This window comes from Culex quinquefasciatus, chromosome 3 (assembly GCF_015732765.1).
Source record: "Culex quinquefasciatus strain JHB chromosome 3, VPISU_Cqui_1.0_pri_paternal, whole genome shotgun sequence".
Lineage (NCBI taxonomy): Eukaryota > Metazoa > Arthropoda > Insecta > Diptera > Culicidae > Culex > Culex quinquefasciatus.
In genome coordinates this window covers 7,172,778-7,198,741 of record NC_051863.1, presented here as the reverse complement: position 1 = coordinate 7,198,741, position 25,964 = coordinate 7,172,778, and the positions used below count along the sequence as shown (strand labels likewise).

At 39.3% G+C, this 25,964-nt stretch overlaps 1 protein-coding gene across 2 annotated transcripts; it reads right to left on the bottom strand.

Annotated features, from left to right (window-relative positions):
• Window positions 1-320: 320 nt before the first annotated feature.
• Window positions 321-24,325, bottom strand: LOC6032232 (histone-lysine N-methyltransferase ash1). 2 transcript variants are annotated; one of them, XM_038266463.1, is made up of 8 exons: window positions 23,738-24,325; window positions 17,252-17,756; window positions 13,667-14,051; window positions 7,665-13,605; window positions 3,584-4,707; window positions 3,325-3,483; window positions 1,401-1,448; window positions 321-1,275 (listed from the first exon to the last, which is right to left on the bottom strand). In XM_038266463.1, exons 2-8 carry the CDS (start codon window positions 17,533-17,535, stop codon window positions 1,105-1,107), a joined length of 8,112 nt encoding a protein of 2,703 aa, XP_038122391.1. In that variant the 5' UTR covers window positions 17,536-17,756; window positions 23,738-24,325; the 3' UTR covers window positions 321-1,104. The 2 variants fall into 2 exon arrangements, with proteins under 2 accessions (XP_038122391.1, XP_038122392.1); XM_038266464.1 differs by lacking the exon at window positions 1,401-1,448.
• Between the last annotated feature and the right edge of the window lie 1,639 nt (window positions 24,326-25,964).

The window sequence follows — 25,964 nt, the reverse complement described above, 5'->3', positions numbered from 1 at the left end:
GTCTTGATTAAGTTTTTTAAAAATATTGTTTTCGAAAAGATCTGAAAAATAACTTTTGGATAGGTAATCGAAGTTTCGGATAACTGAACTGCTAAACCGACGGTGAAACCATTTCCACCTTTCGGAATGAAATGCAATGGTCTTTTCGGATACAAGCAAAACTCCAGATTTTCAAAATTATTTCATTCTGTTTTAATTTCATTAATATATACAGCTGTTCATTCTGCATCAAAATGTGAGTGAGTGTGTGTATGTGAGTTTGTAAGTGATTGTATCTATCTGTAATAATATATATTTGTATCAGCTGCGGGATAGTTTTCTTTTTCAACGTATTAAATAGCTTCAAGTATTAAAAAATCTGCTCTCTTCTGCTCCGCTCCATACTATTCGATCGTCCTAATGTATATTAATTTTTCAGCCTAGTCCTATCGATCACTATCTTTAGATTCAGTCCTTTTCCCGATAGCATTTTAAAGAGGGATTTTTTGTTACTTTTTGCTGCTCTCCCACTAACAGAAAGCTCTATGCGTGTGGTGTTCATTGTTTGACGCTTGCAGATTCAACTACATAAGCCAGATTCCAAATGTCCTACAGTACTTCGGCGGTTAATGTTAATACTTGTCCACATTCGGGTGTGAATTGTCAACGTTCTATAAGTTATTATAAGGTTTGATTTTTTTAAATCAGAAATCTGTTAAAACGTTACTGATAAATGTAATCAAATCAACAAAATTGCCTAATCTAGTAGCCCTCAAACTACCAGAACTCTCTTAAAAAAGCAAAAGAAGAAACGTATCGCTAAGAAGTAACACAGGACAAAAATATAAACAAAAACAATATTTATTTGTTCTAAACAAAACTCTGTATGGGTGAAATAAATAAATTAAATAACTTAATGTCAGCGAATAAACATAACCTTAAATGTAAACACCGTACAAGGCCTGCGGCGCACCGTGTGTTGTTGTTGTTGTTGTTATGTACATAAATTCGATGAAACGGCCTACTTGGCCGTTGTCCTGGTCGTCGTCCAGCGTTGTCGAATCCGTCCGTTCAATCGTAGCAACGTTTCCATTTGCGCCGTTTTTTGCGCTTTTTAACCCACTCTCAAATGAGCGGCACGGGCGTGGCGTTCGCAATGGTCCTGCGCAGCCGGGCGCCCCGACCGGTCAGGAGGTAGCTAATGTCCACCACCGGAAGGGCCGCCGGGTTGGCGTTCAGCTTTGTCATCAGCCGGCCCAGCACGTCCTCCAGCCGGTTGCGTTTTTCCGCGAGGGTCTGTGTGTGCACGGAGAGAAATTTTTTTTAATGTTGTGACAAATGTATAATTGATTTTATTAAATCATTTTATATTAACACATTTTGCTAGCATTCTTTTTTGTTGGCGGGAGCATTCAATTTACCTCGGTTAAAGGTAGTGAGAGCGCTCCTTCGGAACTGCTGCTATCAGTCTTTATGTACACAACATTTACATATAAAAAAACGGAAGGAGAAAGAATAAGAAAGGGGAAATTCTGTTATCACAATACGGCGACGGCGGGTGATTTTAGGATTGAGGTGATTCTAAGCGTATGTGTGTACTAAGCCAGATGACCGATTTATGTGCGGTTTTAACATGGTGTCGACTCAAATTCCAATAAACAATTCCCTGACTTTCGCCAGACCTCACCAAATTATTTGTTATTGTTTCTGAACCTGTTATTTGAATGTTATTTATTGCAACCACATTCGGGACAAATAAATTGAATAATTATAATTCAAGTCTTTTTTTTGTAAAAAAAAAAACAAACATTCATAGAATTTAACAAACTTGAGAAATACGAGAAATTTATGTCAATTTATAAAAATTAAAGAATTATTATTTTAAATCCACAAATAAAAACAAAGCGGATTCCAGAATAGCAAAATATTAAAAACAATCAAGAAATTTAAAAAAAATAATTCTAGAAACTTAAAAAAAAAATTATAAAATTAAATAAAAAAAATCAGTTAGTTTAAGAGTTTTAGGAATTCAAGGAATTCAAAAAAATTCAATAATTTCAAGAACTTTAAGAAATTCAAGAAATTCAAGAAATTCAAGAAATTCAAGAAATTCAAGAAATTCAAGAAATTCAAGAAATTCAAGAAATTCAAGAAATTCAAGAAATTCAAGAAATTCAAGAAATTCAAGAAATTCAAGAAATTCAAGAAATTAAAGAAATTCAAGAAATTTAAGAAATTCAAAAAATTCAAGACATTTAAGAAGTTTAAGAAATTCAAAAATTCAAGAAATTCAAGAAATTCCAGACATTCAAGAAATTCAAAAAATTTAAGAAATTCAAGAAATTCAAGAAATTCATCAAATTCCAGAAATTCAAGAAATTCAAAAAATTTAAGAATTTCAAGAAATTTAAGAAATTTAAGAAATTAAAAAAAAATCAAAAAGATCGAGAAATTCAAAAAATTCACAAAATTCAAAAAATCAAAAAAATCCAAAAAAATAAAGAAATTCAAAAAGCTAAACAAAATTCCTCATCATCGACTTATAGAAATAAAAAAAAATAAAGAATTTAAGGAACTTAAGAATTTCAAGTAATTTGAACAATTCAAGAGATTAATTAATTCCAGAAATTTAAGATACACAAAACATTCCAAAAATAAAAGAAATTGAAGATTCACGAAATTTAAGAACTCAGAAAATATAAGAAAACGGGAAATACTAGAAATTTAAGAAATTCAAGCAATTTAAAAAAAAGATAATAAATTTAAAATAAAAAAAAAATCTAAAAATTCCAAAAATTCAAGATAATATAAAAAGCAAAAAATTTAAGTTTTAAAAAGGCACAAAAAAAATATAAAAACAAGAAATTCAAAAAATTTAAAAATAGTCAAAATAGTTTTAACATTCTTAGTAGCCAAAAAAAAATAATGAAATTCAATAATTTGGAGAAGTTTAAGAAATTCTTGAAATCTGTGAATAAAAAAAATCAAGAAATACAAAAATTACAACAAAATAAAACAATTCTAGAATTTAAAAAAAAAACTAAAATTCAAGAAATTTTAGATATTTTGAATAAAAAATCAAGATCAAGAAATTCAATGGACCCTCTTCTGGGGAGTTTGACGGAAATTTGGTGAAAGTCTAACAAATTTGAAAATAATGGTGACGTTCAGAACATATCCATGAATTTGAACACTGAGAAATCCTTAAAAATTCACTGCCAATTCCCGAACATTTTCCAGAAATCGACACCATGCGGTTATGTGAGCGTGATCAAGGACAAAAATGGTAGCGAATGTAGCGTGTTTGAATGCAGAGTTGATGGAATTTTTGCCACGACCACTTACCTTTGGTGGAGGAGGTAGAAGCTGCATCACCGGGGTCATCTTCTTCGGAGTGGTGTTGGATGCGCTCGAAGCGACTGAATTGCTATCGTCCTTTTTGCTTCCCTTCTTGCGGTTGTCCTTTGCGGCCAGCAGATGTGCCAACGAACCAAGATCGTGAGGCTGAAAAGTGAAAGGTAATTGTTAGGAATTAGGAGTTCTGTTTTTGATTTTCCTAGTCGAAGAGGCTTTTGCTTTACAAGCTTCACCTAATGTCACTCACCGCGAAGGTCTTGGAAATCTTCAGCTTCTCCTCGAACTTGTGGAATGCGTACGATTTCATGCACACCGGGTGGGTGTGGCGCGAAATCTTGGAAAACAGTCGCGCACTCTTGTCGACCCGCAGCTCGCAGATGTACACGTGCGGTTCCGAGCTGTCCACCGGTCTGCCCTTGCAGAACGTGGTCGGATCAAGCACCCAGCACCGATCGATGACCAGCTCGATCGGAATAACCTCGTACAGCGGAACCCGCATCACCTCGTTCGGGTAGAATCGTCGCGTTGGCTCGTGGTACGTTTCGTGTGGCCGCAAGTAGTGATGACCGTACACGAAGCGGCGTCCTTCCTTGTCCTTCCACAGGCTCTCCACCCGGAAGATGTCACACTCGGCGTAGTCCACCTTGCCAATGGTTTCGTAAGTATGCTTTCGTGGTTGCACCTTCGGATCGTTCGGATCCGGACTCATCGGGATGTCCCGCAGCACGTACACCGTATCCGTCTGTCGGATTTGCAAATTTCCCCTCAGCAACGAAATGTAGTACTGATAGCCTTCCTCCGTAAACTCGTTCAGCGTAATCTCATAGTCCACCTTCCGCGGTTCGCACTTTTCACACAAGTAGTTCTCCACGGCCGGATCGGCCTTCGTGCACTCAATGTGCTGCCAAACCAAACACTTGGAACACTGAATCATCAACCCTTCGTCCTTGAACAGTCCGCAGATGCAGCGAATGATGTCCTCAACCTGTTCCTGCTTGAATTTCCCACGCTTCTTCGTAACCACCACCGGCACCGGTTCCGTCTTCGGAACGAACCCTCGCAGCAGTTCGTTCTGCTCGCCCACGTAAGCGATCAGCTTCTCCACCTGACGCTGCTTGCAGATGTAGTAATGCTCCTTTAGCTTCTCCGACGCAACGCCCTCCGGCGAGCTGATCCCGTAGTACTTGACCGCATTGCTGAACATGATGAGCAGATCGTCCTCAAACACCTTCGGCTGTTTGTACGTTCCTTGCTCAATGTTGGACTGAATGTGCGGTAGGTCGATAGGCTTTGGGATGCGCTCGTAGTACAGCGGGACCTTCTTCTTGTTTGGAAGTGCCAGTCGGTTTAGGAACGGTTGACTGCGCTCGTCTGGAAAAGAAATAAAAGTAGTTACATGGTTGAAATTTTACGACAAAATTCAAAATTCTAAAATGCTGAAAATTCTAAAAAATAATAACTTAAAAATTATAAGTTTTAACATTTACAAAAAAAAAATCTTTAATTATGAAAATTATAAAAAAATAGACAATTAAGAAGTATAAAAATTTTAAAAACTCTAAGAAATCAGAAAATAAAAAAAACAATTAATTTTTTGAAATTATGAAAGTGCTGAACATTTGAAACATTCTAAAAATTCTAAAAAATATAAATTTCTAAAGATTCTAAAAATTTAACAAATTTTAAAAATTCTAAAATTTAAAAAAAAATCAATAAAAACTAAAAATTTGAAAAAATAAAAAAAAATCTAAAAATTAAAAAAAAATTAAAAATTAAAAAAAAAATCTAAAATAATAAAAATACTAAAAATTCTAAGAATTACTTTTAAAAACATTAGAAAATCTGAAAATTTTGTAAATGCTGAACATTCTACAAATTCTGATAATTGGGAAAACACTGAAATTCCAAAAAAAGTGTCTAAATTTTGTATAAATTACTGAAATTTCTAAAAATTAGGTAAATTCTGAAAATTCTAAACATTTTCGAACTTCTAAAATCTCGTAAAATTTTGAAATTTTAGAATTTCCAGAGAATTAGTTCTCTTAATCATTTTCTAAAAATTCTAAAAAAAACTGAAAATTTTAAAGATTCTAAATATTCTTAAAAATTCTTATAATTCTTATATTTTATCAATTCTTATAATTTTTAGAATTATTATAATTTTCATAATTCTTATAATTTTAAAATTCTTAAAATTCCTCAAATTCTTAAAATTCTTAAAATTCTTAAAATTCTTAAAATTCTTAAAATTCTTAAAATTCTTAAAATTCTTAAAATTCTTAAAAATTCTTAAAATTCTTAAAATTCTTAAAATTCTTAAAATTCTTAAAATTCTTCAAATTCTTTAAATTCTTTAAATTCTTTAAATGCTTAAAATTCTTTAAATTCTTAAAATTCTTAAAATTCTTAAAATTCTTAAAATTCTTGAAATTCTTAAAATTCTTAAAATTCTTAAAATTCTTAAAATTCTTAAAATTCTTAAAATTCTTAAAATTCTTAAAATTCTTAAAATTCTTGAAATTCTTAAAATTCTTAAAATTCTTAAAATTCTTAAAATTCTTAAAATTCTTAAAATTCTTAAAATTCTTAAAATTCTTAAAATTCTTGAAATTCTTAAAATTCTTAAAATTCTTAAAATTCTTAAAATTCTTCAAATTCTTTAAATTCTTTAAATTCTTTAAATTCTTTAAATGCTTAAAATTCTTTAAATTCTTAAAATTCTTAAAATTCTTAAAATTCTTAAAATTCTTAAAATTCTTGAAATTCTTAAAATTCTTAAAATTCTTAAAATTCTTAAAATTCTTAAAATTCTTAAAATTCTTAAAATTCTTAAAATTCTTAAAATTCTTAAAATTCTTAAAATTTTTAAAATTCCTAAAATTCTTAAAATTCTTAAAATTCTTAAAATTCTTAAAATTCTTAAAATTCTTAAAATTCTTAAAATTCTTAAAATTCTTAAAATTCTTAAAATTCTTAAAATTCTTAAAATTTTTAAAATTCTTGAAATTCTTAAAATTTTTAAAATTCTTGAAATTCTTAAAATTTTTAAAATTTTTAAAATTCTTAAATATGTTAAAATTCTTAAAAATGTTAAAATTATTAAAATTCTTAAAATTTTTAAAAAATTTAAAATTCTTAAAATTCTTAAAATACTTAAAATTTCTTAAAATTCTTAAAATTCTTAAAATTCTTAAAATTCTTAAAATTCTTAAAATTCTTAAAATTCTTAAAATTCTTAAAATTCTTAAAATTCTTAAAATTCTTAAAATTCTTAAAATTCTTAAAATTCTTAAAATTCTTAAAATTCTTAAAATTCTTAAAATTCTTAAAATTCTTAAAATTCTTAAAATTCTTAAAATTCTTAAAATTCTTAAAATTTTTAAAATTCTTAAAATTCTAAAAATTCTTAAAATTCTTAAAATTCTTAAAATTCTTTAAATTTTTTAAATTCTTTAAATTCTTTAAATTCTTTAAATTCTTTAAATTCTTTAAATTCTTTAATTTCTTTAAATTCTTTAAATTCTTTAAATTCTTTAAATTCTTTAAATTCTTTAAATTCTTTAAATTCTTTAAATTCTTTAAATTCTTTAAATTCTTTAATTTCTTTAAATTCTTTAAATTCTTTAAATTCTTTAAATTCTTTAAATTCTTTAAATTCTTTAAATTCTTTAAATTCTTTAAATTCTTTAAATTCTTTAAATTCTTTAAATTCTTTAAATTCTTTAAATTCTTTAAATTCTTTAAATTCTTTAAATTCTTTAAATTCTTTAAATTCTTTAAATTCTTTAAATTCTTTAATTTCTTAAAATTCTTAAAATTCTTAAAATTCTTTAAATTCTTAAAATTCTTAAAATTCTTAAAAAAATTTAAATTCTTAAAATTTATAAAATTTTTAAAATTCTTAAAATTCTTAAAATTCTTAAAATTCTTAAAATTCTTAAAATTCTTAAAATTCTTAAAATTCTTAAAATTCTTAAAATTCTTAAAATTCTTAAAATTCTTAAAATTCTTAAAATTCTTAAAATTCTTAAAATTCTTAAAATTCTTAAAATTCTTAAAATTCTTAAAATTCTTTAAATTTTTCAAATTCTTAAAATTCTTAAAATTCTTAAAGTTCTTAAAATTCTTAATTTTTTTAAAGGTTTTAAAATTTTTAAAATTCTTAAGATTCTCTTTTTTTTAATTCCTTAAATTTTTAAAATTCTTAAGATTCTCTTTTTTTAATTCCTTAAATTTCTAAAATTAATCTTATTTTTAAAATATTTTAAATTTTACAAAATTCCTAAAGTTTAAAAAAATAAATTCTGGTCAAACATGGCAAATCTTACCCTTCAACGTCGCCATCTCGATACAAATCTCCTTCAGCGCGACCGCAATCCTCGCAATCTTCTCCAGCTCCGGATCATCCTCGACAAAGGCCAGCCCGCGGGTTCGGATATTCCGCGGACATCGCAGCGCAGACATCTGCGACGCTAGCGACGGTTTCCCCTGTCCTCCCAACGCCGGACTCGACGACGATTGCGTGCCCCCATGTTCCGGCGAGCGATCCTTCAGCTTGCGCACCTTGTTGAGATTCCGCATCAGGAAGCAGTGATGCTCGACGATCAGGGCGCGCTCTTTGACGGTCGGGGAGACAAAGTTCGGGAGGGGTTGACCGTTCAGTTGGGTTAGGGGAGCGTTCTTTTTGGCTTGGCGTTTGCGGGACCGGGCTGCGCTGCGCGGGCTTTGCTCGGTGGAGACTGCTGGGTTGGTGGTGGAAGATGTTGGGCCGGTTTCCGGTATTTTTTTCGTTGTGTCGGTGGTGGTGGCTGTTGAGGAGGCTGGGAGAGGGCGTACACGTTGGGATTTGCCACCGATGACGCCTCGGCACTGTTCGGCGCCGCACTTGCAGGGTTGGCCCTCAGATGGGTTGAAAAGGGAGAAGTTGTAGTCGTAGCAGAGCTCCTCGTGCGGGGGGATGTCACGGGACGCGTACAGCGCCATCCGGAACAGTCCGTTGACGGACCACTTTTGCATTTCGCAGTTGGGAGCGCACGAGTGGTTGACGAAGCGGCAATCACTGCCCATGCGATGTCCGTCGATGACTAAACCGCCGGTCAGGTTCAAGCAGTAGTGATGGGTGTCGTTCAGGTAGATCGTTCGCATGCGTTCTTTGAACTCTTTCTCGGTTACGACCTCTCCGAGGTACTCCATGATGAAGGAGCCCTTTTTGACACCCTCCTTGGAGCGGATGCCCCAGCCCTTGAGCTCGGTCATGAACCGTTCCAAGCCGGGTGCGTACTCGTGCCGTTGGATCTTGGTGTTTTGGCAGCGATCTCCGCATGGGCAGTTCTCCGGAACGCATTCCACGTACACCAGCCGGTTGAGACAATCATCCTGGCAGCCGCTATCCGGCTTGCAGTTACACTGCGGATGATCGCTGGACGGATTCGGTTTGACGTCGTAGTACACGTTGGTGCGGATCTTCCGGTAGTTCCAGCTCGGCACCGAGTGTCGTCCGGGCATTCGTCCGTTTTCGTGCAGCCACCAGAGATCGTACGGCAGCTGGAAGTCACGCTGAGTACGACGTAGGAAGCGCTCGCAGTACGCCGGGGGTGGGAGGAGCGATTCCGGTTGCACCTTGGGTCCACTCCGGCCGGACCCTTTGCCGTCGTCCTTGTAACAGTCCGAAAACAACCCGGCTGTGATATACTTCTTGCGGGGCACCTTCTTGTTTTTACCATCCGTAACCGGTGGTGAAGGTGTTTCATCGCGGAAGTAATCCGCCGGTCCTTCGTCCGCTGGTAGAGGATCGTGTTCCAGATCTTCCGTTGACGAAGCTGGCTGAATCTTCGACAGTTGCGTAATCGACTCTTCAATGTCAAAGTTTTGCATGTCTACCGGAACCAGCGGAACGACCGCCTGCTGTTGTGGTAGTGGTTCCACATCCCGCTTCAACTTCTTGGTAGACTTTTCCCCTTCGATCTCATCACTTTTACCCCGTTTCAACTTCGGTACCGACGCCCTAGACCTATCCGGACTTCGCTCCTTGTCCAGCTCCTTCTCCGCCACGGCACTCGCGACCGCCTTCTGATCCCGCTTCGAAATAACAATCTTCACCGACGGTATCTCCAACTGCTGCTCCGTCACGTCCTTGCAGAAACTCTTCCTCGCCGCTGCCGATCGCGTTTCCTTCACCGAAGGTGAAACGGGCACCACTTCCGACTGCTCCTGCTGGTGAACCCTTCGCGCCGTATCAACGACACTCATCCGCGAACGGCGCAACTTACTGAGCTGCTCCGACAGCGTGGGAGTGACCGGAATCGGCGCCGGAGTGTCGGAGTTTGCGATCGCGGGTGATGCCGTCCGGGGTCGACCCCGCGGACGGGATGGCGTCTTAGGGGGTGAAATGACGGGTGGGAGCTCCTGCTGGATCTGACGGGAAATGGAGCGGGCTTGCAGGCGCTTCAGCAGGGGCATCGAGTCGAGCGAGTCGGAATCATCGTTGGACAGGACGCACGGTTGCAGCTTGATGACGGCGTTTTTGAGGGGGATTTCGGTGGGTTTCCTGGCCAACTCGGATGGGTCGAGCGCGATCGAGCTGCTTCGCGTTCGGCGGAGTGGAGCGGGGAGGGATGGGATGGGCGGTGGCTGCGGGATTTCGTCTACTTGGATGGGTTTGGGTTTGTTGACAGTTGGCGGAACGCTGGCTTGTTTTTTGTTCTCTTTGTCCGGAAGATGCTTGGAGATTTTTTCGCTTGGTTTTGTCATGTTCGGCAATGGATCCAACTCCTTTTGCTTCTCTTTCAGTTTGATCGGCTTCTCAGGAGGAAGATCCTTCTTGCTGGATTTCCCAACAACCGGAACATCCACGCGAGACTTTTTCTCTTTCATTTTTGGATCTTTCTCCACCAAGTCATTGTTATCCCGTGACTTTGCCCTTAAATGCCTTCGCTCCGCCAGCGAAACCGACGAGAGTTCACAGGACGATCCCTTCTTCCCCCTGCCGGCCCCCGTGGCCGGCGGAGTCGTGGTAGAACAACCCGCGTCCTTTCCAGTCAACGGAATCTTACCCTGCAGCCGTTCCAGGCTCACCACGGACAGCCTCGGCCGGGAGTTGCGCTCGATGAAGCTGTCCGTGGGTTCGCCCTCCTTCGGAACGCGATCGCAGTTCTTCGCGGACTGCCGATCCTTGGTCGTCGTGCCCCGCTTATCTTTGCCCTTGTCCGTCTCCGGCGGAACGTGCCGAGTAAGATTCGAAGAATCAAACAGTTCCGGTCCGACCACCTCCGGCTTGACCTCCTCCTCGGCGGGTTCTTTTTCGATCGTCTTCTTTTTCTTCTTCTTGACGGTGGGAAAGCCGGTACGGTTGGGCTTCTTGCGCTTCTTCTTCAGCAGCAGATGGGCGCCGGTCTTTGTGAGCAGCTGCTCGATCATTCGCTCGGAATTCTTTTTCGCGGCGTCATCGCCGTCCAGCTTGGACAGGCCTTCCTTGAGGCGTGGGGAGTCCAGCAGTTCTACCTTCGCGATCAGCGAAGGGATCGAGGTGGGGATCGATAGTTCTAGGTCTACCGTTGGTTCGAATATTCCTGGGGGTGGGGCGTTAGCTGTGATGGAAGCTGTTGAGGTTGGCGCTGAAGTCGCGGAAGATTGGATCACCGTTGGACGGGCTGGAGGTGTAGATCGGTGGCTTGTCGACGCCAGGATGTTGTTGTCCGCCAGAATGGCGGTGACCGTCGCCGTAGGCTGTATTCGAGACAAAAGACCTTCAAGTCGGTTCTTCTTGCGAGCTATGGCGTCATTCTTCTTGCTTCCGGAAGTCGTTTCGGTGGCCGCACTTTCAACCGTTTTCGGATCCACCGTCAGCGGAGAATCGCTCGACTTGATCTGCACAATCTCCTCGGGAATCATAGCCTCTGGTACCTTAAGCAAGTGCCGCTTCTTCGGGGTGACTGCCTTCGCTACCGAAGTCGAAGCAGCTGACGAGGTTGAAGCCGTGGCCACCGCAACCCGTGCAACGCACGGATTCACCACCGCTTGACTCTTGCCCTCGTCCGCTCCGCTGTCGTTGCTCTTCGCAGTTTGTTCGCTCAACAGGTAGTGACGCTTCTTCAGCGGCAACTTGTGATCGTCGGGACTCTGCGTCAGTACAGACTTCTTGTTCCTCCGCTTCGTCCCCGCTGCCGTCGAAGACGGCGATTCCACGTGCTCCGACGCCTTTCGCTTCTTAGTTGACCGTCCCTTCTGCTGATTCTTCGCAGCCGCACCCGCCAACGCAGCCGCCCCAATCCCCAGCAAGCCATCTCTCGCCAGATTGATCCGGCACTGGGTGCCAAACGACTCGCTGAGCCGTTCCACCTCCAGGCTCATCTTGACGTCCGCCGAAGTTTTCCCCGCCACCGAGTTCGATCGTAAGCGCTTTCGTTTTTTCTTCCTCCACGGGTGTCGTGAGCCCGCGGAACGACTGCTGCACCGACTCATCGTGCTCAAACGCCTCTGGCGGATCGTGCCGCAACTCTTGACAGAGCCCGTGTCCAGCTTGTCGCTTTGGCAGCTCTTGCGGCGACTTCGCTTCGAACAGACGGATTTGGCGGGGGAGGGTTTCGGGACGTCCGCGTTGGTGATTCGACTGAGCAGATCTTGGCTGGTTGATCGCTGGAAACGTTTGCTGCACTCCTCGGAGTTTTTGATAACGTTCGCCTTTGAAAGGGGCAGCTTTTTAACGTTGACCTTTCCGTTGTCCTTCTGGCTGCGGTTGCTCTTCAGGAAGGTTGCGAACGAGTTCTTGGGGCCGACGTTGGAGCCGAACGTGTCCTGGCTGCCGAATCGGCTGATCGATGAGAAAATTCCCTTGAAGTTGTTGATTGGAAGCAGCGGATTCGCTCGGTTCTTTGCCGTTAGCAGCGTTGGGATGGAACTTTTAACCGGAGATTGTTCCTGGGAGATTCGAAGTACTTTACTGAACGGCGTGGTCGTGTTAATCGACGACAGTGACTCCTGGCTGCTGCTGCTTTCCTCACTTGTGCTTCCGAGCGTTAGCCCCGCCAACTGTAGAATATCCTGCTCGCTAACGCTCGACGACTTGCTGCTCTGGTTGTTAAAGTTTTTGTTGTTCAGGTTGTTGTTGTTCGGCGCCAGCTTCTTGCGGCGTTTTCGCCGAACTTGCTTCCGATGCCGGGTGCTGCAATCGCTCCGATACCCACAACTCTTCGCCTTTACACTGTAATCGCTCTTGTAGCCGCAACTCTTGCGAGACTTTGTACTACAATCCGACTTGTATCCGGACAGTCGGCTTCGCCGATGGCCGCCGTAATCGCTGATGTAGCCACTCTGCGACGCGAGCCGTTTGCTGCAGCAGATTGTCGAGTGGCCGCCGTCACTCTTGTATCCGCTCAACCTTGGTTCGTGAAACTTTTTGCTAATGTCGATCTTCTTCCAAAGCGGATCCAGATTGTCTTCGGCGACCGATTGCGGCTTTTCCTTCGCTGGACGCCCGAGTTTCTTCTTTCCCCTGGGCGGGTACAGCACCCGTTCCGTTGCGTACGTATTACGGTCCAAGCTGGCAATCGTGTACTTGTTGAGTGGGGCCACCACGACAGGTTTAACACCACTTCCACTAGGTTCACAATCTACCGGTTTTCGCTTCTGAGTCGGCGCAGCCGAAGCCGTCTTCTTTTCCGTTTTCGGCGATCCCGTCGAGCTGTGCGTCGACAGGATCCCAGAATCGGGAGATTCACTGACCGTCGGCGTGGGAGCTTTGGCCGCTGCTGCAGCAGCCGCATTTAAGGCAGATTTGGGAGGTCGACCTCGCCGTTTGATCGGCACGATTGCCGCGGCTGTCGCCGCCTTGACCGCCACACCATTGACGGCGCCGGCCGAGTTCTGAACAGCGGCGGGCATTTCAGTCTTAATTTTGTGTAGATCCGTCGAGGACGGCGCTGCTGACGCAGCTGCGGACTCAGAAGAACCCGCCCCAAGCATGGCCGTCTTCGCCACAAAGTCCCGCAGCAAGCTTGACGTGTATTGCGGCATTGCCGTGCTTTCGCCGTCCGAGCCACTCTCGGCGACTCGCATTATGGCTGCGTTCACCAGCGCTGGAAGCTCGGTATCCGACGACGATCCAGCGTCTGCGTCCGGCATCGCAACTGGCTGCGACGCAGCGACTGGCTTCGCTGGCGTAGACATGGACAACGGCGCGCCGTTGGCGACGTCTCCGTCACTGCTGCTGTCGGAATCGCTGGAGTCATCACTGCCGTCACTGCTGCTGCTCGTCGATACGCTACGATTCGCCTAGAATCAAAGAGATAGCTGATTAAACCCCCAGAACATCACTATCACTTCAGAACCTCACCTTCTTCCTCTTGACAAACTTCTGCTTCTTCTGACTCGACGTCGACCCATCCTTCTTGTGATGCCCGGAACTGCTACTATCGCTGTCCTCCTCATCGTCACTGCAGCTGTTCGTGAAGCAGCTGGAACTGTCCGAGCTGGACTCGCTCTTGCTGGCTTTGCGGGTCGACGCGCGGCTCGATTCGGGCTTGCTCGGCGAAGATCCGTCGTCCGTCGCCTTGGGCGGCACGGGACTGTTGACCGCCGGGGACTTGCCAGCGTCACCGAGGGTCGTCGTCGATCCGGGTCGGTTCGATGTGTTGCCCCCCGAAGGAGACGGCGTTGGCGTCGAGTTGGATTGATTTCGGGGGATGGCGATTTTCATACGTAGGCCGGCGCTGTCGGAGCTGGGGAAATTTGGAGAGGGAGAGAAACGAGAGATGGTGGTGAGATTTAATAAGCACTTGTTTTAAAAGGATTCGACTCAATGGTTAATTAGCGCGTGCCAAACGCGGGTGCAATCATGGAAACCGCAGCTGTGTGGTCTCACGAGCATCGCTGATTGATTTAATCGTGTGGGAAGCCACAAGGTCACACAAAGTGTGGGCCTTTAATCAAAAGCTTTTATCGGGCGATCGACATATGATTAAATTTTGTGCTATGACGAACATATTTTAATTAAATTTAGTGATATTATGCAGCAAGCTGCATAAAATGCTCTACATTATATCTTGTTCATCAATTTAGAGTGTTATTTTTATATTTACTAATTTATCTCGAGTAGAATGGGGAAACTTGAAAAGATCTCTGCTAATATGGAATAGATCACATTCGTTTTTTGGTTAAAACTTTAGGGGAGTCATAATTGGTTCGATCATGTAATTTTGTTAGCTGTCCATACAGAAAATAAAAAAAAAATTACTTAATCCACCATTAGATGGTTGGTGCCTTCCTCACATTCATAAATTCAATACATTCAGTAAAATAAGCAACATTCTCTCTAAACATGTTTAACATATCAACTTTATTACTCATTTCTTTTGATAGGGTTCGCAGACCTTCAATATTTCTGGCTCATCGGCAAGGTCTGATAAAAAACTTATCCAACGATAGTTCGCATGGAAGATTCAGACAATATTTTTATCACAATATCTTTAGTGCTAATAACTTTTGATAGGGTTGTCAGATCTTCGATGTTTTAGGCTCATTTGAAAGGTCTTGAAAGGTCGCATGATGGACCCGGACATCATTTTTATTGAAATATCTGAGATCCGACTGTCGTATAATTAACAATTAAGTGATAATAACTTTTGATAGTGTTGTCAGATCTTCAATGTTTTGGACCCGTTGGAAAGGGGTTTTTAATACCTTTCTGAAAATGTATAACACGATAGGTTTTCTTGCAAAAACCACCCTTTTTACAATTTTCCGGACATACGCAAAAATCATTTTTTCAGCATAACTTCTGAAGTACTTAACTAAACTTGTTGATTTTAAATAGAGACCTATGGGACATCAAGACGGATAGAATGAGACTAATACGGTCAAAATCCGTTCATTCAGTCCGGAGATAATCGAGTGACACTATTTTTGTCCACCCACCTACACACATCCACACAGACATTTGCTCAGAACATGATTCTGGGTCGATATGTATAAGTGAAGGTGGTTCGAGTGATTTTATAGCCTTTCCTCAGTAAGGAGAGGAAGGCAAAAATATGTAAATTAAGATGGCCCAAGAGCAGGGCAAAGGTACGCACCTAATGACTATCATTCTGTAAGGGCATTTGCAGCGCTGGGGTGCAAAACAAATTTGCATCCGGCACATGAATACCGAGCTCAATTGATTGATTTTTTTTTCATTAAAAAAAAGTAAAATGAAGAAATTATTTTCACATAAAAACGAAAAAGACAGAATTAAAAAGGAGATAAAATTAAAAATAAATCTTCAACAAATTAAAACAAATAGAAAATCTATCAATTTCAAAAACATAATTTTGAAATCTAAGAATTTCAAATTTTCCCCTTTTTTAATTTTGAGTGTTTAAATTATGGTTTTTTTATCTTTGAATTTTTTTTTTGGTTTTCTAAAGTTTGAATTTTTTAATTTTGTTCATGTTTGCTCTAACCAACCAGAGCAGACATCTAAAAATCTGCTAGACTTCTAGGTCCTATACTGCCGTTCTACGCATAATTGTCCCATGTTCAAAAAAGTGCAACTGAGAAAAACGCGATTGAAATTTTTCGACCGATTTCTGTGTTTCTACGCATAATTGTCCCGTGGGTTCCTATTCACCCTATGTGTCCCTAATCGTCCCAGTTAGCAGTTTATCAACCTTATTTGTGATCCTCTTGCTATACAACAGGTAAACAAGGCATAATGCTGAGTAAAACTAATGATTCCGTGTAAGAAAATACTTGGTGGGACAATTATGCGTAGAAGTTCAACGATGGGACAAACAGACTTGGTGTTGTTTTTGATGAGTTTCCGATCAAAGTACCAGATTTTATGTGTTTTTCTTAAAGTACACATCAGACTAAACTTCAAAATGGCATAAAGTCAAAATCGTCAAAAACTGACATGGGACAATTATGCGTGGAACGGCAGTATAAACAAATGAAATATTTTTTTTTAATTTCCTTATTTTTTTTTTAAATTTTATAATTTTTTATAATTTTTTAAATTTGTTCCGTGCTTGATTCGATTTTTCCGTGCATAATTCCATTTGATGCGATAGCAAACAGGCTGAATATCGGGTAGCAAAGTGAAATCCGGAAGAACTGCCCAGTCAAATCAATCCGAATTCTGAAACGGAATCTAATTAGAATCGTATACAAATTCCGTTTCAAACGCAACAACCGGTTCCGTGTTGTTGTTGCGTTTGAAACGGAATTTGTATACGATTCTAATTAGATTCCGTTTCAGAATTTGGATTGATTTGACTGGGTGAGAGCAAATTTGCTACCGCGAGAGGTACTGCGGTGGGGTCGACGTAGGGTGCAAATTTAATTGGCTTAGATGTTTGCCACCAGCGCTGGAGATGCTCTAACCATACATATTTTTGATTTTTTTATCGAGAAATTAAAAGTGAGAGTGTGTGCGTGCAACATGGAGTTAAACTTTTCGAAGTTCCATGGGAATCTTCACACCAACTGCACATAAAGTTTAACTCCATGTTGCACACACTCTCACTTTTAATTTCTCGATACACTGAAACCCCGATGGGTTAACACCAAACGAATTGGGTCACTTTTTAGCTTGACACCTTCTTTACGCAGAGCTTACACTCACTACTAAACGGGCGAGCTGCCTGTAGTGAGATATAGATGTCGCCCCCCTGGTTTCAACTTCGTGTGCGTTCACTGGCGGTCGCTTCGTAATGCCGTGTATGACAGGCTGACTGACGAGTTCTTTTAAATTTAGAGCAATCACTGAGCATAAGTGGCAACTAAACTGCATCGATTTCACAAGTTGAATCGCAAGTTTAAATGATTGAACTAAGACTTTTGCAACAAATCCGGACCAAACTTAAGACCAATGGTAAAAATAGCTTAGTCCAAGGTTCTATCTCGAAATATAATTAAATTCTCTCAACTGATACAATACCTCATAACGCTGAATTGCTGCTGCTGCTGCTGCTGTTGATGCTGTTGTTGCTGATGCTGCAACTGTTGGTTGTCTCCACTTCCTCCGCCAACGCCATTATCGCCCCCGGTGCCCTGCTTGCTGCTGGTCTTGTTGGTGGACGCAACCGAGGTCGACGAGTCGGAATCCGACGACGAGTCCGACCCATCGTCCGAGTCCGATGAGGAGGAGGAGGATGACGAAGACGACAGCGGGGACTTGCCGGGGGGTTTCGAGTCCACCGGGTTCGTTTTGACCGTGGTCATTTTTTTCCCTAGTTCACGCTTAGAAAGATTCTTCCTTTATAGACGCGCGCGACCCCCTTAATCACAGCTGACCACGTGTGGTTATTCCCACCCGTTTCGGGCGATTCTATTGTTTACGGTTTGGTCCGTTTGTTGAATCCGATTACTTTTACTTAAGAGTTTTTTTTTCTGTATTTTCTGCTTATTTGATGGTGAAACTACTGTACCGCATCTTGATAGTCCTGAAAGAAGAGGGGAAAGGGAATATTTAAATATATTGCGAAATAATGTACTTGTAACATGTGATCTGACATTTTCTCATGGGGATTTTTTTAAATTGCTTTTATTCTTGCTTTCAGCATCTCTGGAAATATTTAAGATATCGAGGTTTTATATTGATTAGCGAGTTTTGCAGTCGTTTCTACAGTCAACACTACTTCAACTGAGGATATTTCACCTATTTTTATCATCATCAATCACAATTTAATGCTTAAATTTGCACAAAATAAAAGTCTAGATGAAAGCTTCTAGATATTGCCTTCTTTCTGAACGTTGCATAAATTCAATTGATATCGATAAGTTTGAAATCAGACACATTCATCTCATGTTCGTGACCTTGACCCTGCATCTCGACCGCCCATAAAACTGTATCGAAACGGTTCAACAACTCATGTTCCAGCACTTGCTCCTCCAGCTCATGGTGCAACAGATGGCTTCTTCGAGGTGAAATAATCCCCAGAATGACCTTGCCGGAGCCCATTAGCACGCACCGGCCAACCCATTTCAACCCAAGCCCAGGAAGCTCAAAAGTGATTTATGATGGTCGGTAAAGTGTACGTGTGTGTTGTGCTCTTTCCTGTGTATTTATTGCAGAGAAATCACTTTCTCGTCCTGTCTGGGAAATAGAAAAGTTGAGCCAGGATGGGATCCCAGTGTTGGCACGTGAGGACACGTGCTTCACTCTTTTGGAAACTTTTTTTTTGCGGGGTTCTTTTTAATGCTGTGAATGGGTTCCTTTTCCTAGGAAATTGATAGGTTATTAAAAAAAGGTAGAAGGTATTTTTGCTGGAAATCGAAAAAAAGTGTAAACAACAACTTTTTCAGAAAACTTTTTTTTTCTTTTGAATTACCCTTAAAACTCCATTCAATACTTAATACCTTTCTCTTCCCTAAATCAGCTATAAATCAAGAGAAAAAAAACCCACTAAAGCCTTTCCGTTGCGAAATTTCCACTTTTGCATGCTTCTGGGATAGAAGCAAACGGGTTATAGGGTCGGTTCCATTTCACCGCCACTCAAAATCATCCATTTCTCATGATTTCTACCCGGAGTTCCCGGAGCTCATAGAAAGGATAAAAATGGATCGTGAAATTGACTCCAGGTACGGAAGTTTCACGGCAGGGAGACCCGACAAAAAGTCCTTTTTTTCTCTCGGTAAAGGAGCAGAGAGCGGTGGTGTGTGGAAAGTGAGGGATGTGACAAATGAACTGTTGAGTTGATGTGGGACCCCGGGATTAACACGTCAAATTTATTGCTGGAAATTTATTTGTAAGGGGCGTATTTGTTATGCGTAGGATAACTTTGCATGAAATATTACCTATCGCCAACTTGTTTGGGTATACTAAGATGAAATTATGCCAATCAGATTATATTTCACCAAACCTTTTCCATATTCTGAAATTTTTCGAAAGTCGAATCTCGTTTTTTAATTAATTTATTTTGGGTTTAAAAATAACCCCAAAAATGCATCCGAAGATATGGGAATCGAGAAAATAAAAAGAGATGTGAGCCGGTAACATGTAGTCAAACATTCGCAGCTGTCATGGAAAACTTCACAGAAGCTTGACAGAAAGTTTAACTCCATGTTGCACTTTAAACATCTCGATATGTAAACCAAGATGGCATTCAGTGGTGTATCGTCGAGAGTATCGAGACATTAAGAAGAGAGATGTGAGCCGGTAACATGAAGTTAAACATTCGCAATACGCCACTTTTATCAGATTTTTTGATTTTTAAATTTATTAGTCAAATTTGAAGGTGAGCCAACGATTTTTTTCGTTCAAAATTATTGTGAACATGGCCTAAGATGTTACAAAAAGACTCAATAAAAATGCAGGATGGCGCAACTCACCTAAAACAATATATAAATCATTTACTGAAACTATTTTTTTGAAAAGTGCTCAAAACGTCAAAATTTATAAAAACTGAATACGGGAATCGATTCTCCAAGCTATTTTACATAAAAGTCTCCATATTGACCATTGTCCTAAGTTCAATCCTTGTGAAGTTACAGCGGTTTTAAAAATAAAAATGTTGAAAAAATGTTTTTATTATGGTTTTTAACAATTTCTTTATGACAGACTTGGTTTTTCAGTCTCGTAAATATTTTTACCGGAAAGCTCGTCAAATTTTCCATAAGATTGTCCTTGACCACATTTCAATTGGAAGTATGGGCTCACAGATAACGTCATGATTCGAATTCCCGGACGCTTCGAAACCCGGACACCTCATCTTGTTTTATTAATTATTTGGATATAACGACGAAAAACTGTAGTTAATGTCAAAAAAAATAAATAAAAAAAATTAAATTACAAGATTACCAAAAATGCGAAACATTTCACGTGAAATATTTCATAGGCGACCGAAGCACCGGAAAGGCAAAGCAGATATTTATGGTTTTAATTTCCTCAAATTCAAGAAAATTTTTATATAAACTATCGATTGTTTTGATGTTAACAGCTTATTTGAGACCTAAAGAATGCCATTCACTAACATTTCAGTCCAAATTTGTGCGATTCATTAGCAAAAACGAGTGTCTGGAATTCGAAGCAAAAGTGTCCGGATTTAAAATCAGCTTTTATCGATGTCCGGGATTCGAAGCACAACAAGTCATTTTAATTTTCAAATTCTGGTGAAAAATGGTAAGAAAAGACATATTTTGCATGCATTCTCTTAAAATTGACTGTTAATACTACACCCTGATGATATTTCTTCATTTCCAACCTATTACATGATTTTTTATCAGCTATAATAAAAATGATAAGTTATGAGCTAATTGCATCGCTCGTAATTGAAAAGAGAATATTTTTTTCAGTGTAGTTCAGTGGATGGTAGTAACCTGGATAGTAAATTAGCTCAAATCATCAAAAAACGAGTTATTTCGAAAAGTGGTTAGAGACAATCTTATGGGAAATTGAACGAGCTTTCCGGTAAAACTATTAACGAGGCTTAAAAACCAACTTAACTTCACAAGGATTGGACTTAGGACAATGGCCAATATGAAAACTTTTATGTAAAATTGTCTGGAGAATCGATTCCCGTATTTGGTTTTCAATTTTTTTTCACTTTTCAAAAAAACAGTTTCAGTAAATGATTTGTGTATTGTTTTAAGTGAGTTGCTCCATCCTGCATTTAGGCTCACCTTCAAATTTCACTTTTAAACTTAAAAATCAAATAATCTCATAAAAGTGGCGTGTTTGTTTCTTTCAGTATTTTTTTCGGAAAGCCCATCAAATTTCTTACAAGTTTGTCTCTGACCAGTTTTTGATACGATGCCACGGCATCGAGATATAGACATGTTTAAATTACGAATGACAAAAATATATAAAACACTTACGCCCTTCTCAAATGTCATTATCGAGTCAAACTGGCTCCATATACACAAAAATGGCTTACATAAGCGTAGGATAACATGTCTACAAAGTTTCATTGAAATCGGAGAGGGTCCGGTACAACCGATTCCCTATTTGACATGGAATTGCTCTATAGTTGTACAAGACGCAGTTTGAACCTTTTTTTCAAATGTTTTGTAAACAAAAATTAGCAGCTATTGTAAACATGCTCAATTTTGGTCTAAAAAAGAATATTTTAAGTTTCAAAAAAATTACATAGGGGAACTATGCCCTTTCTCAGCCTATTTCTATTATCGGCCTATCAGCACTTTGATCATGAATTACAGCTTTCATAAAGAGTTTTTGACTGTTCCAAAGTAACAAATAGCTCAAATAAAAGTGAGCAAGCAACTCTCCATTGTTGATGTATCTAAAAATGTTGATTTAGTAGCGGAAAATGCAAAAGTGATGAGAATTGGTCGAACGGCTTAGTGTGATTAAAATGGGTATATTTCCCCTACAAAACTTGTTATATTTTGAACGCAAACATGCAGGTTTTATGAGAAATTGCTATTACTTATTGTCACTAGTTTGAATGAATAAGAAACAGTTTGCTTAACATTTCTTCAAAATGTTGAAAAGGGGGATCAAGTTACCCCTAACATTTTGAAAATGCCGGTTTAAAATATTTTTTTCTTAAAAAGCTTGGCATGATTCGAAGAGTTCATCTGATTAAAAACCCTTATCAGTCATACACAGTTCAATGTTTAAGCTTTCAATTAATACAAAAAGTTCATATTTTTGTGAGAAATTGCCAGAGTCATGTGCGGCACAAAAAAGGGGATCAAGTCTCCTCACTCTCCCCTATTTTATTAAATGTTCTTGCATCTTTTCTTTAAAACACGACGGAAAATTAAAATATAGAAATTTTAGGTGTTGGTTTGGGTTTTTTTTGCTTTTTTGGGGTTTAGAAATACCCCTGACAAAATGAAACGACGCTGATAGGTCGAACATTTTAAATATTTAATCATTTTTAATAATCCAATCATCAATAGCAGCTGGATCAATAATGTAAAATATTTATCATAACTAAAACATGAGTTGTAACTTTGTATGACACCAAAAAGAGTCGAAATTTTGCTATTTCTCACTCCGTTGTAACGTCACGGAGTAATCGATGTGACAAATATAAAGTTCGACTTGAAATTAATTTTCCATGGTCACTAAATTTCAATTTCTGATCTGATCTGGTATCAGGGCTGAGCTGTAGGTTAGTCGTCGACTAACAAGTTCTTTAAAAAATTTCGCCTTCCTTAAACAATTTGGCGCCCTCAGCAGGTCCCAAGAGAAGCTATGTACTTTGTAAGTTTTCCAAGTTTCCGATTTGTGCTGCGCCTTCATGAAAAAGATATAGCGCTCTCAGGAGGATCTAGGGGGCCCAAAATGCCATTTTTTTGCTAATTAAAAAAAGAATCTAGGGGAGAATTTGATATTTAGGATTTGGAATTATTTTGTTATCAAACGAAACATATTTCAAAAATGTGTCAGCATAATTTCCATGATCAAAGTGCTGATTTTAAAGTTTATAACTTTATACCATTTCAAGTTATTCACTTACATTTCATGTTAGCTTTTTTACAATAACTAATTAAGCTACACATTTGTTTTTTTTTGTTGATTTTAAGTGGGAGTCAAAATGCGCGGGATATCAGCAGATCCGACGCAGCACAAGAAAAGCGAGTGAAAAGCAAACAAACCGTCCGAATTGATGACGTCGAGCTTCTGTCTGGTAGAGGAAGGAAGACTCCACGCAGCAGTATCATGCAGGTATGTACCGAAAACACACCAACACCAGCACGTGCGCGCACTCGGATGAAAGGGTTATAATTTTTCGATACCAACACATGGTTAATGTGTGGAAGTTTTGAATGCAAAAAAAAGGAAAGGTACATATTTTGCACATATCGTTTGGTTGAAAAATGAAATTCAGCAAAATAAAACTCTGCACCTTGGTAGGTGTTTTGATACGAGCCAAAAAATTGAAACAAGTCATATCATTTTTTTTGTCAAGCAAATCTGTCTGTCTTCTATTTCCAAATGGGAATAACAATTTAAACTTCACACATCTGTTCACATTTAGATTGAACTGCAAAGCTAAATGTAAAGTGAACAAGCTCCTCTTTGATTATGCACCGAAAAGGGGTCACACACATTAGCTGTAGACTGCAACTGTTGTCAACAGTCCAACGAAGGAGCTGCAGATGACGTTTGACGAGTCTATTTGCAATAAAACAGCTTTGAAATGCTTAAAATAAGCCTAATTGACAGAACTTTTGACAGAAGACAGATTGACAGAATTTATATGACTGCATTCATTAAGGGGCATGACCTCAATCTAATGAGATATGCACCCTGTTTTGCTGGTAACACACTTGATCAGGTGAATCTCCTGCAACGCAATTCAATCTCTGGTCCTTAACTGTACTTTGTCGGATAACTGGTTAAATAGGCACGTAAACTCGCACACTCACACAAAATAGTAGTCGCTAATAAAAATTCCATTTCGAAAAGCAAAATTCAGGTCACTTGAAAGTAGGCACTCACGGTTCTTACCTAAATCAACATTTCACCTCTCGTCCTCACTCATTCCGACTTGCTTCATCATCAACTTCACCACTACCACTACCACTACATCTCTTCTGCTTTACAGCTATCATCCCCTTGCACTTTTATGAAGGAAACACTTCCTTGCACTTTAAAAGATGAGCACTATTTCGGAATGTTTTAAAATCCAACACTATTTTCAGCACCCGAACTCTTCCATCTCTTCCACCCAAAACACAATCCCAAAACCCCCCGAATCCGAGTTAGCCAAGCAAAATAAAAATTCTAAAATGGCGTCTCGCGTAACCACTCTGTCAACGAGAGCAAAGAATCTACTGCTACTAGAGGGGGCGCTACCGAAAAGGGGGCCGTCAGACACTGCGCGCGGAAAACACCACTTTTCGCCCCGAATCCAGCGTCAATCCGGTCAATTTCACTTCCGACGGACGCGCCACGACTTGCACCGCACTTTGACACGCACTTTGGCCACTTTCGGGCGAGACAAGTTGGCGTAAATATTTACACAAAAAGTTGCGCTCGATTGCGACAATTCGTCGAACGGGGCTCGCACGAAGAAAAAAGTTCAAGTAGCACTTTTTCCTAGTCGAAACAGAGGTGTGCGACACCAATACAGGCGGGCAGTGTTATTTTGACATGACTTGTCGTGTATGCAACTGGGTGTTGTTGGTGGTGTGCGTGAAGGCGCGCATTTATGTTTGGGATACGCGATGACAGTTGGAATGGACTTTCTCTTCGGAGTGTGAGTGTGTGTGTTGTGTTTTGGTTAGATTTGACAGTTTTATAAATGAGTGTGAATGTGTGAGTGCAGTTGTACTTGGGATGCAAGAGTAGAACAGTTCTATCGTAAGATGACACTCAAAACTAAAGTGTTCAGCATTTTTTGATAAAACAGAAAGTGTCTAGCCCCCTGGTTTATTTAAATTAATAAAATTCAGCTTGAAGCAGAAATCCAACAAACTTGCTGTAATTAGTGAGTGTTTTACAAAGGATAATTTCAAAGATAAAATCTTCACATTTAGTTTTTTTTTTAATTAAATGAAAACAAATTTGTTCTTGAAAACAGAAGGTTTCCACTTTGTTGAACTTGAGGTCAACCTTATAAAAACTTGCATGCCAAATGGTGGAAATAATTGTTGTAATTTTTATTTATTTACATTAATGTGTTTGCTATTGATTATATAAGATGGAAGAATGCATTTTTCTTTTCGATTTTTTAATGGAAAATCGAGTTCAAATCAAAATTATTTTCAATTTCGACAAAATAAACAGCCGAACGCATTCAGGCCGTTGTTTTTTTTTTGTTGCAATGTCCTCCAAAAAATAGTCATAAGAAAAGTTATTTTAAGGAAAACTTTCAAGTTCAGTTGAAGTTATATTGTTATGGGGGAACTATACCCTTTTTCAGCCTATTTCTATTATCGGCCTATCAGCACTTTGGTCATGAATTACAGCTTACATAAAGTGTTTTTGACTGTTCCAAAGTAAAAAATAGCTCAAATAAAAGTGAGCAAGAAACTCTCCATTGTTGATACATCTAAAAATGTTGATTTAATAGCCGAAAACGGCAAAAGTGATGAGAATTAGTTGAACGGCTTAGAGTGATTAAAATGGGTTTATTTCCCCTGCTGGTTTAAATTTTTACGGCAGTTTGGATAGTTGTGAAGTATAGTACTTCCTATTTTTTGAGTTTTGCAATTGAGCAATTCTTCAAGAAAATCGGAAATGGGTTTCATTTGTATTTTTTAAATTGGCTAGAATTTCTTGGGGGGCTTTCTTTTGACTAAAGAAGACATTTTGATCACTGGTTCGTCTGAACGCAATTCTAATAGCTTATTCTAATCTAATCTAATCAGACCCTAGCGCAGCCAATCTTTCGAAGGGATCCTGGAGAGTGCCTTAGGTTAGATGACGCCTAGCACTCTTCTTGTCATTTATTAACATTTGTAGTGCGCCATTGCATCAGAATGCATTGAAACATCACAAGCGTTAAACCGGCCAGGCCTACTGCGTAAAGCCGTATCGCAGAGATGACTCGTAATTGGGTTGAGTTTGAGCACTGAGTGTTCGAACAACAACACAATTCTTAATCGACAGGGGAGGAAGAAGCGTGGGGACACACCACCATACGCTTCGAGATTTGGTTGTATTCGTTGGGAGCACCATGCTAAGAAGGTTTGGTACTCCGTGACCCTCTGGGATGGGACATTGTATTTCC